The sequence below is a fragment of the Lissotriton helveticus genome, chromosome 10, assembly GCF_964261635.1.
Source record: "Lissotriton helveticus chromosome 10, aLisHel1.1, whole genome shotgun sequence".
Taxonomy (NCBI): domain Eukaryota; kingdom Metazoa; phylum Chordata; class Amphibia; order Caudata; family Salamandridae; genus Lissotriton; species Lissotriton helveticus.
The window spans coordinates 492,088,909-492,105,155 of NC_136071.1; the positions used below are offsets into that span (position 1 = coordinate 492,088,909).

The following is a 16,247-nucleotide window of genomic DNA, read 5'->3' on the forward strand; positions in this document are numbered from 1 at the left end:
GAATCGCAAATTTTGCGATTCCTTACATGCAATGTAAGAAGCCCAAAAAAAATCGCAAATTGGCCTTAAGGAATCGCAAATTACCACCAACTTCTAGTTGGTGGTAAGTTGCGATTTTCTTTCAAAATGCATATTTTTTCATTTTTCAAAGTGCCATGTGACACACATACATGCCCTTAGGGCATGTATGTGTGCCACATGTGCACTCATGCAGAATTCAGGGGTGCAACAGGGTGTCCTTTGGACACCCCTGCACCCTTGAAAATATTCTCAATTTGCGATTAGCAAATTGCGAATCGGAAATTTCCCCTTCATTCCTATGGGCCTCCTGGCCCATAGAAATGAATGGGAAATTATTCCTTAATTGCGATTAGCAATTTGCTAATCGCAATTAAGGAATTTTAAGAAATCGCTAAAAAAAAGCGAATTTGTACATACATACCATTTTGCGATTTCTAAATAGCGATTCCTTAAAAAACGCTATTTAGAAATCGCAAAAGGGAATGTTGATACATATGGCCCCAAGTCTTTGATTAAATTCGTGTTTGTGCTGTCAGTGTCCGTTTCAAGAGGGCGTGCAATACAAGCATATTAACTATTTAGAGTTTGGGAATTGGCTTCTACTACCTGCAATGAAGCCCCTTAACCCAGTTTGGACTACTAAAATATCTCCATCTTAAAAACATAACCCGTGAGGATGTTTGTCAAGACTGGGCTACTGTAAAATCACCGTTCTAAAAATGTAAAAGATGTGAGTTCTTTACAATTGTAAGTGCAGAGTTAAACCCACAGCCATAAAGAGAAATTAAGTGAGATGAGCCACCCTTGTTGTAGAGGACTACAGAGGGGCATGTACAGTGCTGAGACAAATACTTTAGGTTGGCCTAACTACTGCCTCTAAGGCACAATCAGATAGGTAATGGCCTGGAATGTGACCCCAAGTGATCATCAGTGGCTGAGATTAATTCAAACATCTCGTCCATCACCTTATTTATTGCAGTAGATGCCTTAAATGCGACGAGTATACCCAGATGTGGCTCCTGTGATCATGATACCAGGAAACTGATGCTATTTCTCACTGAAGAGACCTAAATAGGTCGAGACCGGTTAATGGAGTTCCTGCCCAGATGGACCTGACCTGGCAGTTCTAGGTATAATGTTCCTACTGCGGCAGGACCAAGAATGATGAACATATGGCGAATCTATGTCTAAAGTGGCACTTTGTGCAAAAAAAACGATGGCCTAGGATACATCCTGAGCAACAGCCACTGGCTAAGATTAAATCAAGCATTCCTTCCATCACTTTGTTGTTTGTTGCATAGAGATGGACAGACATCTGCAATAAAGAATGCATTGCTAGACATGAAGTAAAAGTCAGATAAAGCCCAGCCTCAGCACTGAAAGAAACAGACCTAATGCCATTGGTCACAACTTCTATAATTTCTTTCAGGATCCTGGACTTATTACTTCTCCAGGAAAGGTACTGGGTGTTAGACCGCTTTGCCTGCAGGCTGGCCCAACCCAGCTTGCCGTACCGTCTTTACATCGTAGGCCCAGGCTCTGTCTGCACCCTGTCCCAGGATGCTGCTTGGAACCCAGGTTGGGAGAGGGAAGCGCCCTGTGACCACACGTGCACCGTCTGGGAGCTCCGCCAGCATTTTAGACTCCAGTAGCTCCAGCTGTGGGACAGAAAGTAACAGATTTGTTGATGAATTATATATACATCTCCAAAATACAGCTATTACAATTCTGAGCAGTGAATCACAGTTTTTTGTATTATCTCTGGTAGAAATGAAAGTAAATCTAACATACCACACTGGGAGCCAAGAAAACTGAAATGTTGCGACAGTCGTGCAGCTTGACCTGCAAAGTAAAGAGAATATGTCACCAGTTGGTAAAAGGGCGTGTGCACCCCTAGGAGGAAATGGAACAATAACTTAATGATTCCTCACATACCTAGCATTACTATTTTTGGAATGCACATTTTCTACCTGAAATTGTAGTACTTGATCAAGGCTCTCTGCCTTATTCCTGGCTGTTTAGATATTCTAACAGGTCCAGAAGGACCCCAGAATACTTATAACAGCTGAAGACATAGATATTATTCGTGGTGTAAGACAGGGGTGTCTGACGGCCCCCATTTTTTATATTTTATACATTAATAAGCTTTATCCATTTTTAATGAATATTACCCCAGATGTACCCAAAATCAAAGGTTCATTGCTACCCACACTCCTCCATGCGGACGACACAGTGCTTTTGGCAGATACACCAAAGGCTTGGAGTCTGCTGGTGCTTGTCTTTGTGGACTTCATGGCCGCTCTGGATTTGTGTACAACCTTCACTAAGTCTGATATGATGGCTTGTGGTCCAAGGCGCAAACAGCTCTTGACCCTATCTGTTGGCACCTACTCTTTGAGCAGCATAAGCACCTTTTCTTATTTGGGGGTCGCTTTTACAGCTACGGGGTCCTAGACATCAAATACTGCGCAGCGCAGGACAAAGGTGCCAGGGGCAATTGGTTCCTTCTACAGTCGCCCGCAACCAAAGGGGGGAGGTCACTCATTCCTCTTTGAAAATATATAAGTCACAGTGTATTTCTGTTGCAACATGTGGCGCCGAGGTGTGGGGTATCTCGCATTGTGAGGCTATCCAGACCAATGAAAACAAGTTCCTTAGGAAACTTCTTTCAGGACCTATTTCAACGCCACACTTAATTTGTTACGAAGAGCTGGGCTGCATTCCCTACATAGAAGATCATATTAGAGGTAGCCCAGTACTATTGGCGTTGGCTAACTGTAAGAATCATGAGGCGGGCCTGGCAAGAGATATTATACAGGACTGCCTCTCATGCCACCCTGGCTAGCGTATGTTGAAGCTGAATATCACAAAATCGGTTTGCAGGAGGCTTTTTTAGAACCCCAAATCTGTAATAACCAACCAAAAAAGCATGTATAACAAGCAAGTATTTTATAACCGTGAGCGCATACGGAGATTTACTAAATAAAAAGAGAAGCCCAGCATTGCCGCTTACTTAATTCAGACTATCCCACACTGCCCGAATAAATATTTATGCTGTGCTCAGGGGCGCTGGGGGAGGTCCTTATTATTCTGTTTTAGAGCAGACACTGTCACATATTTGTTATGCATACCTCTGGGCTTTGTTAAGAGTCTAGAGCTGTTAGCCCATGTCCCTGCGATGGCAAGTCCGGACAGTCTATGCTGCAGTTTACATGTTTTTGTAAATATTATGAAAGATATGCAAAACATTTTTTGGCCCCTTTTTTTAAAAATAGGACGTGTCATAACATCAGACAGTGTAGGCCAGCTTTTACTTTTTTTACTGCAACTATCTGATGCCAAAGCTGTTTTGCACATCGGCTCATTTTTAAAAACCTGCTGTGAGCACCCGTGGCACTATGCTTTATTAAGTTTGCTGCTAAGATTGTCTCACTACATATAATTGCTGCTATATACTATTGCTTTAAATTATTTGTTTTATGTGTTTTTAATTGATGCTGGCAATGCTATGATACTCTTATGGACATGTACTACGCCCAAATAAAGTGTATTTGACTTGACTTGTAACACTAATATTTTTAATCAAAATAAGTTTTAAAATGAAGTAGTGAAAAAATAATTAAATCATATTCAATCCTTTTTAATGCAAGAAAACACCGAAAAAAGGCTGCAAAGACCATTCTCTGCAGCCACTTTCAGGTCAACATCCTGCAGCACCTTTAAGGCCAAGAACCAGACAAAGCACAGTTCTATATAAGGTCCTGAGAAACACCATAGTCTTGATTGTCAAAGGTGAGGATGGACATGGTGTCTTTGGCTAAAGAAGATATTGATGAAGATCAGAGAAGACTTACTGCCCCCGGTCATTATCCAGGTTATTAAAGCATGACAGCACTTTTTTGTGTGTTAGAAAGACAATATTCGAAAGATGCTATTTGTTTTTGGGGGTAAAAACAGTGTCCTCGATGCAAAGGATGTTTTCTCTCAGCTTGTGGGAAACACGATGGGCCCGATTCACAGAACTAACTTACGTCAAAATCCTAAACGTACTACTCATGGTATTCACAGAATGCGCTTTCGACTGTCCTAAGTTTACGTCTGCACTCGGGCCGGAATTTCCGCACCCGGAGCGGAATTTCCACCAACGGGCCGGAATCTCCGCTTCCAGGCCAGAATACCAACAATGCATCAGATATAGTCAATTAACACCAGATTGTGGATATTCAGGCCTGGAAGTGGATATTTTCCGGCCCGGAAGTGGATATTCCGGCCCGATGGTGGAAATTCCACTCTGGGTGCGGAGCTTACACTCCGGGTGCGAATATTCCGGCCCGAGTGCAGACATAAACTTAGGACAGTCGTAAATGCATTCTGTGAATACCATGAGTAGTAAGTTTAGGATGTTGTCGTAAATTAGTTCTGTGAATCAGGGCCTAATTGTTTTTTCCTGACTAGTACCACCAGGTGTGCATGACACTTCTCTAAGGGGAAAGTCAGTCTAAATAAGGTAAGGCACCTGAGGATTTTCAGTGAATTATTCATTACCACTGGACTCTAAATGAAGCCTTGAGTTTCTGCTCAGGCAAGGACTGCAATAGCCTAATCCCTATTTAAAATGTGCCACTTGAAAGCGTCCCATCATGTCCAGTATTTAAAGAGGGAATAAAACTGGAGCTAAATGAATCACTTTTGCAAGCCATTCTCCATCTTCTCAGGTAGGTTACCACCTTGATCAATTTGCATTATTACGCAAGTATCAGGAAAAAGACTCCCTTCTTCGGAGCAAACAATTCAGGGATAATACCCTTTTGCCTGAGCTTCAATAATAGTGCTGCCATTGTCAAAGCAGAACAACAACTTTAGGCACTTCTTGACTAGAGTTGTATCGATCAAAAAACCTAAGGCCACAACATTATACAATATAGTAAATCCTGCTCTAAAACTAGGATTGTGATGCAATTCCCTGAATTAACACCTATTTGCATAAATGAAGAAGGGCAGTCATCCAGATTTAAGGATATAGGTTCATTATAAGAATATCCTTGGGCAGTGATCCAACACTATAAGGTTCCTACAGCTTGTTTATGAGCAGCACAGCTAATTCTGAAATTGCTGAATCAGGTTGCTTCTGTTGATTAGTTGTCCCCATAACAACCAGCGTTTAAAACATTTCCTCATACCTTTTCTTCTTTACCTTAATCATCAATAACCATTTTTCTTGACAAACCTTATTTGCAGACCTCATTGCTTACATTGTCACTTCGTCTCTGCAACTTCTTTCCTTTTTAGTTTGTCGCACAGAAATATACTGGTTATTCTAATACTCTTAGCCAATAGATGTTTTGCATTGTTATCCTTGGTATGATACCCAGTGGCGGCTCCTCGGCTAAATCAGAGGAGTGTCAACCCACTGCTTTTAAGCAGTGTGAAAAAGGAAAAATAAAATGATAACAACTTATTGTTATCATCATTTTATTGTTTCCAGCTGCTTTGTGGGCAGGCGGGCGGGCCTGCTCTGCTCTCAGAGCAGGGCAGGTGTGGTTTGCCCACTCCAAGTGCGCATGAATGATTGGCTGGGCCACTAGGGCCGGCCAAACACTTTGCATGTTTTCCACGCAGGCTGCATTACAGCCTGTGGGGAGAACATGCCCAGGACCCCTGTCTCCATCTTACAGCGAACAACGGCGCTCAGACCAATCGCAATGCTGCATTGCAGTGTTGTGATTGGTCTGGGGAGCCTGGGTGCTTACCAATCGTTAGTGGTCAGGGGAGCCTGGATGTGCTTCCTGGTTGCTGTTCGGCTCGAGTCCAGGCCCCTACGTCCCCCCAACCACCAGGCCATTCCGCCAACCCCGATCTGTGCCGGCCGCCACTGATGATACCAAAGTTGACAGATGCCATTTCAGTTCATGCATTCTCCAGACCTTTGTTCACCTGCAGCTTTTAGACGGGGGCCCAGAAGAGCAATTGCTGATATCAAGAGCCCCTTATGTGTCTCAAGCTTCTGGGTCATTCTATAATCTGACTTGTGCCGTCTGGGCCACATTCAGAGTAGAACGATCAAGCGGACCAAATAATAGAATTAGTGCGTTCCAACAAATGTGTTTTTTTTAATATGACATTCAGACATGTGCCCAAGTTGATCAACCTTTGGCAGGCATTTTTTGTCTAACCTGAAGATGCAGGTATGCGGAAAGTGGTCATTTTAGTGCATACACCATTTTTAAAGTAATCTACTTGACCACACTACTGTGCACTGAAAAAAGTATAACCAAGGACCTCATTACAGTCAAGTGTTGATACTCCAGTGAAGTGGGACAGCCTACAATGGCATCTATTTACTTGAGTGAAATGCATTTACAATATTTGTACACGTTTCCTATTACCACTCCAAATTATCTTCAGTTAATTAAATACTGTTGCTGGTACCCCAAACGCCCATTACAAGTTAAAAAACCCAAAGATCGTTAGATTCATCAACAAAGACACCAGATTAATTCTTCAGCTATACCTAATCAACACACCAATAAAACAACTGTATCGGAGGCCGAGGCATACCCGTCAAATAAATTTAATGGCCTATACATTTTATTTCACAGTAGAATATACTCTAATCCAAATAACTGACTAAGCTATCCACCACTTAAAATGTACTTGCATGTTTCACTATACTAATTCAACACTAATCCTCTATGGGTCCTGGAGTAGCGTGCTACTCGCCGAAAAAGCGCTTAGATGCTATACAAATGCAATTACAATACAATACAATATGTGCAAAAAAGGGCAGATCCATATTCACAGCATTGAGCCGATCTTGGAACTTTATACTCTGTATCTTAGTGACATGTTTAGAAATGTCATCAGTAGCATGTCAATTGTGTGACACGTCTAAAATGTAACAGATATTCCTAATATGGGAACCACAACAAAAGCAGCCATCAAAATGTGGAGTGTTAAGAGAAGAAATACAATTACACAAGTCAGCTTTGACGCACAGCCCGAACAAATTGGAAATCCTCACTCAAGAGAACATCCAATCAAGTTTAGAAAATAATGCTATGAAGACTAGGTAGGAGCTTGAGCAACTGCTTCAGAACACACCTCGACTGATCGACTACATCATTTCTAAGAACCTGGATCTATGTGCCCTGATCTTAGAGCTCTAAACCCCACTAGGGTATTTCTACCCACAAGGATGAAACACATTTAAAACCCAGAACGGATCCATCTTGAAGGGGTTTCTCCCTGACATACTAGCCACATCTTGCTGGCTCATATCCAATGAAGAGGGTACAAGCAAAACTGATATTTTTCACCCTACAGAGATCATAATTAATAGTTCTCCAGGAATAAAGTCTCTGGAACTTTTCCGACTTGTTGGACAGATGAGGGGTTGTAAAACCAAGCTGGCAAGGTACAAAAGAGGGCTTGACTCCTAAAATAACATTACCTTTAGAAAAGTTAGTCAAGAGATGAGCGGATGAAAGTGCTTGAAGCTCACTTAGGGGCAGATGTATCAAAATACCTATTTGCGATTCTCAAATAGCGATTTTTTGAGAATCGCTATTTGAGAATTGCAAAATGGTATGTATATAAAAATTAGCTGTTTTTTAGTGATTTCTTAAAATTCCTTAATTGCGATTAGCAAATTGCTAATCGCAATTAAGGAATAATTTCCCATTCATTTCTATGGGCCAGGAGGCCTATAGGAAGAAATGTGAAGTTATTCTCAATTTGCTAATCGCAAATTGAGAATAATTTCAAGGGTGCAAGGGGGTCTTAAAGACACCCTGCTGCACCCCTGAAATTTACATGTGTGCACATATGGCGCACATACATACCCTAAGGGCATGTATGAGCGCCACATGGCACCTTTACAAATGCAAAAAAGTGCATTTGTAAAAGAATTCGCAAATTACCACCAACTACAAGTTGGTGTAAATTCGCAAAACTTAATTGCTTCTTACATAGCATTTAAGGAATCGCAATTTGCGATTCCTTAAATGCTTACGCAATATTAAGGAATCGCAAATTTTGCGATTCCTTAATATTGCGATGCGTTTTTGTTGATACATTCCATTTTCCGATTTTTTTGTCGCAAACGTTGCGTTTTACCGATTCTCAGCGTTTGCAACAAAAAAATCGTTTGATACATCTGCCCCTTAGAAACTACCAGGCAAAAAAGCTGTCCCATATGTTAAGTACTTGAAGGACCTAAAAAAGAGTAATTAATGAGAACAGGGATAACTATATTCAAACCCCAGGCGTAAACCAGATAGGGAATAGCATGGAGCTTAATTTTTTTAACACTTTAAAAATCTTAGAACTACTGGTAGTTTTTCCATAGTATCTTTCTTGCTTTTTACAGTTTACAACGTCCCAAAAGCGTTTCTGATTTCAGTTTCTATATAAACATTACTCAAACTTTAAACAAAACGTTACTAAGATCCTGCTGTGCTACACTGTGTGATAAGTCTCTATAACTTGAATACTACATACAGGTGGTTTAGTTTAAACAAAGAACATTGATCAGTAGAAATTAAACACGAGGATACAGCTGCCAAACACGGCAGTGATACGATACAGGCACTTACTTTCCACAGGTCTTTGCGCAGGTAAGATACCTCACGGCTGTAGCCTGCCCTCCAGGCATAAAAGCTGGACAGACGGATCAGCCAAGGGTTCAATTCATAGCCAACCGCTGGCTTGAAACCCCTTCTACAGGCCTCCAGTACCTAGGAGCAAAGACAGATTGGAAATGTATGAATGTTCTACAGGGAGTTAGTAGACGTGTGTGTTTACCAAAAAGCCCCTGCCTACTGTCTTTACTGTGGCATCTCTGAAATGGATGATAGAGGGCTTGTTGTGAGGCAGCCCTTTCTATATAACTACCAGAATGAGGGACTGTCGTGAATGATGTACTAGGACCCTTGTAAATATTAAAATACATTTTTCAGTTTCAGCTTTCACCAGGGGAATTGTGCATTGGTAGCCCTGACTATGCTATTATTTACCAGCAGATGGAGCTGTGGTAAAGTGCAGGAGCTGCTGCTTAATCCAGTAAACCAATGTAAAGTAAAGTCCACATTTGTAAAGCGCACAATCCCCGTAAGGGTCTCTAGGCGCTGGGGGGCCGTCGGGAAGATTAAGCGAGCTATTGCCCAGAGTCACATGGTGCTGAGCTAACCTGCCGCCGGAGCCGGGGATCGAACCGTGGTCCCCAGATTCCAGCGTCAGTCGCCCTGGCCGCGGCGCCACACCTCTCCCACCATGTAGACTTTATGATTTAGGTATGTGCTTGGTAAACAATAAAGTGATACTGGGTGTGTGTTGCAACTCACTTCCCTGTGGTCTCAAAGTCCCCAAAGCCTTCTATCAATTCAAGATCACTTCGCTCTCACCAGAAAAGAGTGCATTAGGTTTGATATAGGAGCGCATTGGTGACCATGGTGGGAAGTTAGCAGTCAATCAGCCAGATTCATCAACGGAAAAACGGCTCGCAAAGGGCCAGATTCTGAGAATCTGGCCCTTTGCGAGAGCAATTTTTGCATTTGGGATTCATAACCCCAAATGCAAAAATCGCAAATTGCGAAATCGCTAAATTGCGAGGAATTGCATTTAAGGAATCTCTATTTGAGATTCCTTAAATGCAATTCATGAACCATTTTTGAATTGCGAAATCGCTATTTTTGGCCGCTATTTACCGCGAAGTCTGACTTCGTGGTAAATAGCGAAAACTTAGAAAAAGGCACTTTAGTGCATTTTTCTAAGTTGTATGTTACACACACACACATGTCCTTTGGACATGTGTGTGCGCAACATCAGTCTACATTTACATTTCAGGGGTGCTACAGGGTGTCCTTTGGACACCCCTGGCACCCTTAAAATCGCATCCTTATTTGCGATTAGCAAATTGCTAATCGCAAATAAGGAATGACTCCCCATTCATTCCTATGGGCCTTAGGCCCATAGAAATGAATGGGGAGTCATTCCTTATTTGCGATTAGCAATTTGCTAACCGCAAATAAGGAAGCTGTAGAAATCGCAAATAATATTGCGATTTCTACATGAATCCCGTTTTGCGAGTCTTTAATAGCGATTCCTTAATAATCGCTATTAAGGACTCGCAAAAGAGGACAATGATGAATCTGGGGGTAAGTTGCCACTTTTCTGGTTTGTCAGAGAATCAGAATTTTATATTAATTCTGGGGAACATTTTTCGAGAATTGCCTAAAATTGGGTTTGTGAAGCAAGCACAAATGTTGTCATCAACATCAAGTTTTTTGCTAGAAAATGTTGGCCCATTGAACTAATCTCTGACAAATGGTTTTCCCATACATCTGATGAGATAAATGATTTCCTGCAGAGGACTGGAATCAAGCATGGAAGGTTTTGGTATCACTCACTGGCGAGCAGCCTCGTTGTGAGGATAACCCGGCTTATTAAAGATAGTTTTCACTTGGAAGTACAATCAGCAATTCAATAAACAACAACTGTGCTTCAGTTGCATATCACACTACACCTTCCTTTATAACAGCAATTGCATTTTAAATTGTTAAAAGGGAGAGTGGATAGCCAGTTTGTGCCCAGGCTGGTTATGCAACATGGTGCATGTTTGTCGGAGAAGAGGAAGAGGTGGTGTTCAAACTAATAAGAATAAAGGGTAACCCGCCTGGAAAGTTTATAAAGAAAAATCCGATAACAAGAGAACTTCTTAGAAAAGTGATATGCAGGTGGGTAACTGGTTGTATGCCTACAGGCCACCATGTGTATGCAAAGGTGTGTCTATGTGGTTGGAACTTGCAAAGGTTTTACAAGTGTGGGAAAACTGTTGAGGTAGAAGTTGGTGAACAACTGGAATGTGGAAAGGGTACTTAAATTTTAAGAAAGATGTGCACAACCAAGAGTAGATTAAAGAAGGTTGCAGTTTTGTTTAAATGTGAGTTTTGATGCAATTAGCTATGGTGAGCAGCAAGGTCTTATTTAGACCCTGCGGACAGGATACACAACTAATGTGGTGGATGTTTCGTCCGTCATATTATTAGAGCAATTGACCAAGTTTTGATGACGTATCTGGTCTGCTGTACTCTAAAAAACACCTTAAGTGTGTCCAGGATAAGCAGTGTCTTAACATGTTGTACTTATGAATGATCATCCTTCATATTTTGGAGAGCTACAATGAGATGTGTGGCTGATGATAGAAATGTGTCTGACTATAATGGGGGGGGGGGGTGGTTGATGCAGGAGCAGAGAAAACCTATGCATTTGTTCCCCTAACTTAGAGGTTTTTTGGGGGTTTTTGTTCTTTTGGTGCTTTGAGTATGCTTTAAGACAGACGATATGTTGCATCTCATATGTGTTATCTAGAACTGGAATTGTTTTTGGAATATTAATACCATGTGACCTCTGTTGGATGTCTGGGCGAGTGTGTGTATTTTATGTTGAATGGTTGAGGGATGGAAACAACCTTTACAACGCAAATTTTACAAAGCATGATTTTACCCCGCATGCCGTTACAATGCAACCGGCTTGCTGGAGGGGTTATAAGGTGTTGGATTTAACTCCAACACCTTCCCTACTGTTGCACAGACTGGCATTGGAATAGTAAATTATACTATTCCAAACGCCAGCGCACCCCGAACAGCAAGTCGGGGTAAAAAATTGTGGTTTAACGGCATGCGGGGTAAAAGCATGTTTTGTAACGTCATACAACCGTTGAGGGAGTATCTGTAACTGACACAAATGCATTTGGATGGGGAGACAGTTAAAAATGAAGACCTGATTACATATTTTAGCCTTTGCTTTGACTAAAAGGTTTAATTCAACAATCTTATTATGTAAATGATGGCCAGAAAGCAAGGAAGCACTTAAGGACATAGACAGGGACAGATCAGAACTCGCCTGCTCCTAATGCCATCTGAACCATTGCCTAGTTTAGTCATAAATTAGTATGACATTTCAATAAAAAATAGACCTAGAACATGAACTGGAGATCTGAAGGCCTTGCTTTGAGCAAGTGACCCTGTACCAGTGTTTGGCCGGCCTCTCGTAGAGTTTGAAACTGCCAAATGGGCCTGCTGTAAAGATCCAGTGTGAGGGCTGTACTTTCGTATTTTTTTGGTCCCATGATCCGTGACAAAAACAAAAAATCGGCCATCACTATGGCTCTTTCAAGTTGGCCTATCTGGTTGTGCAGTCCAGAACTGCCTAATAACCAAAACATACTGTGTCAAATGCATGCAACATTAATTTTTCTGAAGATCGCTTATATAGCATGATAAAGTTGCACAAACACCTCTCGTTGTCTCCCACAATGGTGGAGGAGGGACTATTCTTGCCTAACAGGCTTTTTGAAGCTGGTGATTTGTTGAACTTGCTTGCGACAAACAGACATTAGTAACTCAGATCCCACTATCCCTTCACTCCCATTCTCCCACTTCCTCGTGTAGGCTGATCTATCAGAACTGGAATAGCAAAACTTTGTAGAACATTGGGTTCTGCCCTCTGCGGTGTGCCTTACATCGCCATTGGATCTTATACATCATTGAATCATTTTAACAACTTGGTAATTCAATCTTCATGTATTTGTTGATATATATCGAGCCTGTTTAACATAAGTATTGTGATTTTGTGCCTTTTACACAATGTTAGCAAGCTCTATTATTTGTGGTTTGTTTTTCCTATTTTCTGTACATGAGCAACTCCTCTGGAGTTACTGAGAATATATGACAACTAACAAAATGACCATTGCGATTGCCGAAAATCATACGAGCGGGCAACATGTTGCTATTGTTGTCTTTTGCAGAGGCACTAAGGCTCCAGTCAATCACGACTTGATGCTTGGTTAACAGCTGAGACCATGATTGGTCGAGGATTCTCAACTTTTGCATCCCAATGGCAGTTCACACACACATGTGTTTTTGACCTAATGTGCATTACTAAACAAAAACAATTATACACCTTAATCACTGAGTTTTCAATTGATTGGTCATGGTTGCACTATTGTATAAAAGAAAAATATTCTCAATTGTATCGATTCGGGTTTGACTGAAAAATTCCAGTTGTGATTATTTGTATGTTTTTCTAATTTAGACAGGTGTAAATGATACACACATGCTCTTTCGGTTGTTATCTCCTTGGGACAGTGGGCGCTTCTCTTACAATTCTGCCATCGCCAGAGCCTAAATCCACCATCTTGCCGGAGCGGCCATGCAACAGGGCCATTACGTTCTTCACCTGCCCTGTACTTGCAGGCATGTATGGCACCTGGAAGTAAAAATAGAAAGGTCAGATACCTTACATATCACCCGGGAAAACTCACATATCCCCAGCAGTCTCTCATTTCCCCCAGGAGACCATCAAATAACCCCTAGCAGAACCCTCATAAAGTCCATAGAAGGCCGTCAAACAATCAATAACAGATTTATCTTTACTCAAAATACATCATAACATAGACCCAGACTCAAATGAAAAGCTGAAGGGATGAATTAAAGGTTTCATCAGCGATTTGTTGGAGCACAGAGACATAAAGATACTGTGGATTAATTCGAAGGGATGGCAAAAGCGGCTTAATAGGCACAGCATGATTTTACATTTATAGCCTAGGTATCTGCCAACCATTACTGCTCAGAGGTACATACCCTGTATGTGAAGCATATTGTACTAGTGCTTTGCATACATTGCACAATGAAAACACATCTGCCATCTTCCTTTCACAATGTCATGCAAGTAAAACTTTCATTATGATGCACATTTTCATAATGCTATGTTTTCAAAGCATAAATGTTACTGAGGAATCTGTAATAAAGAATAGGAAATAATACCACAAGTTCAACTCTCTGTCAGCACATAAGATGAACAGAATTTATTGGAGACCAACAAATAATGCAAATACGTGCGGCACGGAGACAGTCAGCATAGCCACTGAATGTCCGAAGACGTGACGTTTCCGACAGCTTTTATTGACAGAAACCACAAAGAAAAAGCGTCATAATGTACGTAGCACATATTAAGCATATGAATATTTGTCTGTTAGAAAGGCGAACCCGGGGGAGGCAGAAGGTTTCTGACTGACCACCCCTAGGTCTACCCCTCCTTCAGAGAAGGGACCGAGCGATGTCGAGAGGCCTCCGACGGGAGGGCCCTCTCCTAGAATCGTACAGCAGAGTAACCACACCACTCCAAATATACACCACACGTAGGTAGAGGTTTCAATCTTTATCGAGCAATAAGTATCGTTTCAATATATACAGCAGATCCAGAGATCTGGAAAATCTCGTAGCAAGGGGCAAGGTAGCGGGACAGTCTTATCGATGATCGGTGGCAACGGGACCCTACGCACAGCTCTCAATCCTCGAGCTGGGGGGTTCCGGAAGGTTGGGCCGCGGCAGCGCCAGCAGGCTCTAGGATGGTTCGGCGAGCGTGGACCGCGGCAGCGCCAGCAGGTTCCGAGGTGGATCAGCAAGTGTGGACCGCGGCAGCGCCAGCAGGCTCCAAGATGATTCAGCTAGGGTGGACCGCGGCAGCGCCAGCAGGTTCCGAGATGGTTCAGCGAGTGTGGACCGCGGCAGCGCCAGCAGGCTCCAAGATGGTTCAGCGAGTGTGGACCGCGGCAGCGCCAGCAGGTTCCAAGATGGTTCAGCGAATGTGGACCGCGGCAGCGCCAGCAGGCTCCAAGATGGTTCAGCGGAGATGGACCGCGGCAGCGCCAGCAGGCTCCAAGATGGTTCAGCAAAGATGGACCGCGGCAGCGCCAGCAGGCTCCAAGATGGTTCAGCGAATGTGGACCGCGGCAGCGCCAGCAGGCTCCAAGATGGTTCAGCGAAGATGGCTTCTCGACTCCGGGATACAACTGCCGTCCTACTCCGGGGCTGGCCCAGATATAGGTCTGGAGTCCTTTGATGTCCGGACCCTCTCGCCTGGGGATCAGAGGGGCCGGGATGATGGTGTCCAGACACCCAGCAGGGGGGTGGAGCCGGAGCCCAGGGAGGCCGGAGGGTGATCGAAACCAGGCATCCGGGGATGGTTGGAGAGCCATCGAAACTCCCCTCTCCTTGTCTCTGGTGGAGTGGCCACTCTACCACCCGGAGGGTTCATGGTGCCTCGATGGCGGGCTCGCTGGGGCCGTGGCCGCGGCTGGTCCGGGACCACGTGTCTGTGACGTGATGGGCCCAAGATGGCGTCGGGCCTGGAATGAGGGTCCGAGGTGGGCACCGGACCGGTAATGCTGGGGCGGCCCGAGGGTGTCGGGTCAGTGGTTGTGGGCCGCCAGGTGGCGGATCTGGTGGTTTGGAGGGCGTGCAGAGGTGTGCCCGAGGCCGACCCGGGCTGGATGGAGGGCCGATGTCGTCCGGGGCCCGCCATGCGGGAGGGGTAGGACCAGTGCTTAATTTGTGCCGGTGCTTTCCGGTGCTTAGCACCGGCACTTAATTATCAGGGCCGGGTCTACATATTTGCTGCCCACGTCACATATTGATGTTTTTTAAAATGTACTTTTACTATGTACTAAGTGCAGCCGCCGCAGGCCCGTAGCGTGTTTTTCATGTATACCGAGTGTGAGTCACGTTGTTTAGTGTTGCTGCTGTGAGACTTCTTAATGACTTTGCCTGCAGCCCAAGTGAATATTCATAAATGAAATAATATGTAGATCATGGCGCCCGCGTCCCTTCTTAGTTCAGTGAGTCAGTGCAGTGTTAACTGTTGTCGCTTGGCGGTGGGCGGGCCGCAGAACACACACACACATATACACTGATTTATTTGGGCGGGCCGCAGAGGAGGGTCCGATGGGGTAGGGGCTGTGCGCGCCGATTTTTTTCACATTTGATTGCTACGCCCCAGCATGACCACTGGAACTACTCAGGAGTCATCGACGTTTAAGTCAGCCCGGCCCGACCGACGACCACGTTAAGGGCAGATCTGGGCTTCCTGTGCAGGCATCGATCTGCAGCCAGCCAGTAGTACAGGGCTGACGGTTTGGTAGCAAGAAGCAGCACCAGGCCACCTAATCGTACTAATTAAAGAAAAGGCAGTGCAGCCAGTGTGTTTCCCTTCCGGCCGGCCCACCACGAGTAACGGTAAGATTAGAATTAAGCAGTAATTGTAAACTAACTAACCCGCTATTGTTTTGGCATAGTGACGGCATATTACTGGAATGTAAGTTGGCTTCGTTTAGCTTTTTCCGGTTGTAAGATCACCAGCAGGGTGGGAGGCAGGCAGCTCACCTCTGA

The 16,247-nt window shown here is 43.6% G+C and overlaps 1 protein-coding gene across 1 annotated transcript in view; it reads right to left on the minus strand.

Annotated features, from left to right (window-relative positions):
• Positions 1–493: 493 nt before the first annotated feature.
• The window catches only part of ANTKMT (adenine nucleotide translocase lysine methyltransferase), a 42,388-nt gene continuing 26,634 nt past the window's right edge, over positions 494–16,247 (minus strand). The window contains exons 2-5 of the mRNA XM_078664304.1: positions 13,183–13,287; positions 8,616–8,756; positions 1,813–1,863; positions 494–1,679 (exon numbers count right to left, since the gene is read on the minus strand). Of these exons, the coding sequence (XP_078520430.1) occupies positions 1,491–1,679; positions 1,813–1,863; positions 8,616–8,756; positions 13,183–13,287 (486 nt within the window). The 3' untranslated portion in view covers positions 494–1,490. The remainder of the gene's footprint in view (positions 1,680–1,812; positions 1,864–8,615; positions 8,757–13,182; positions 13,288–16,247) is intronic.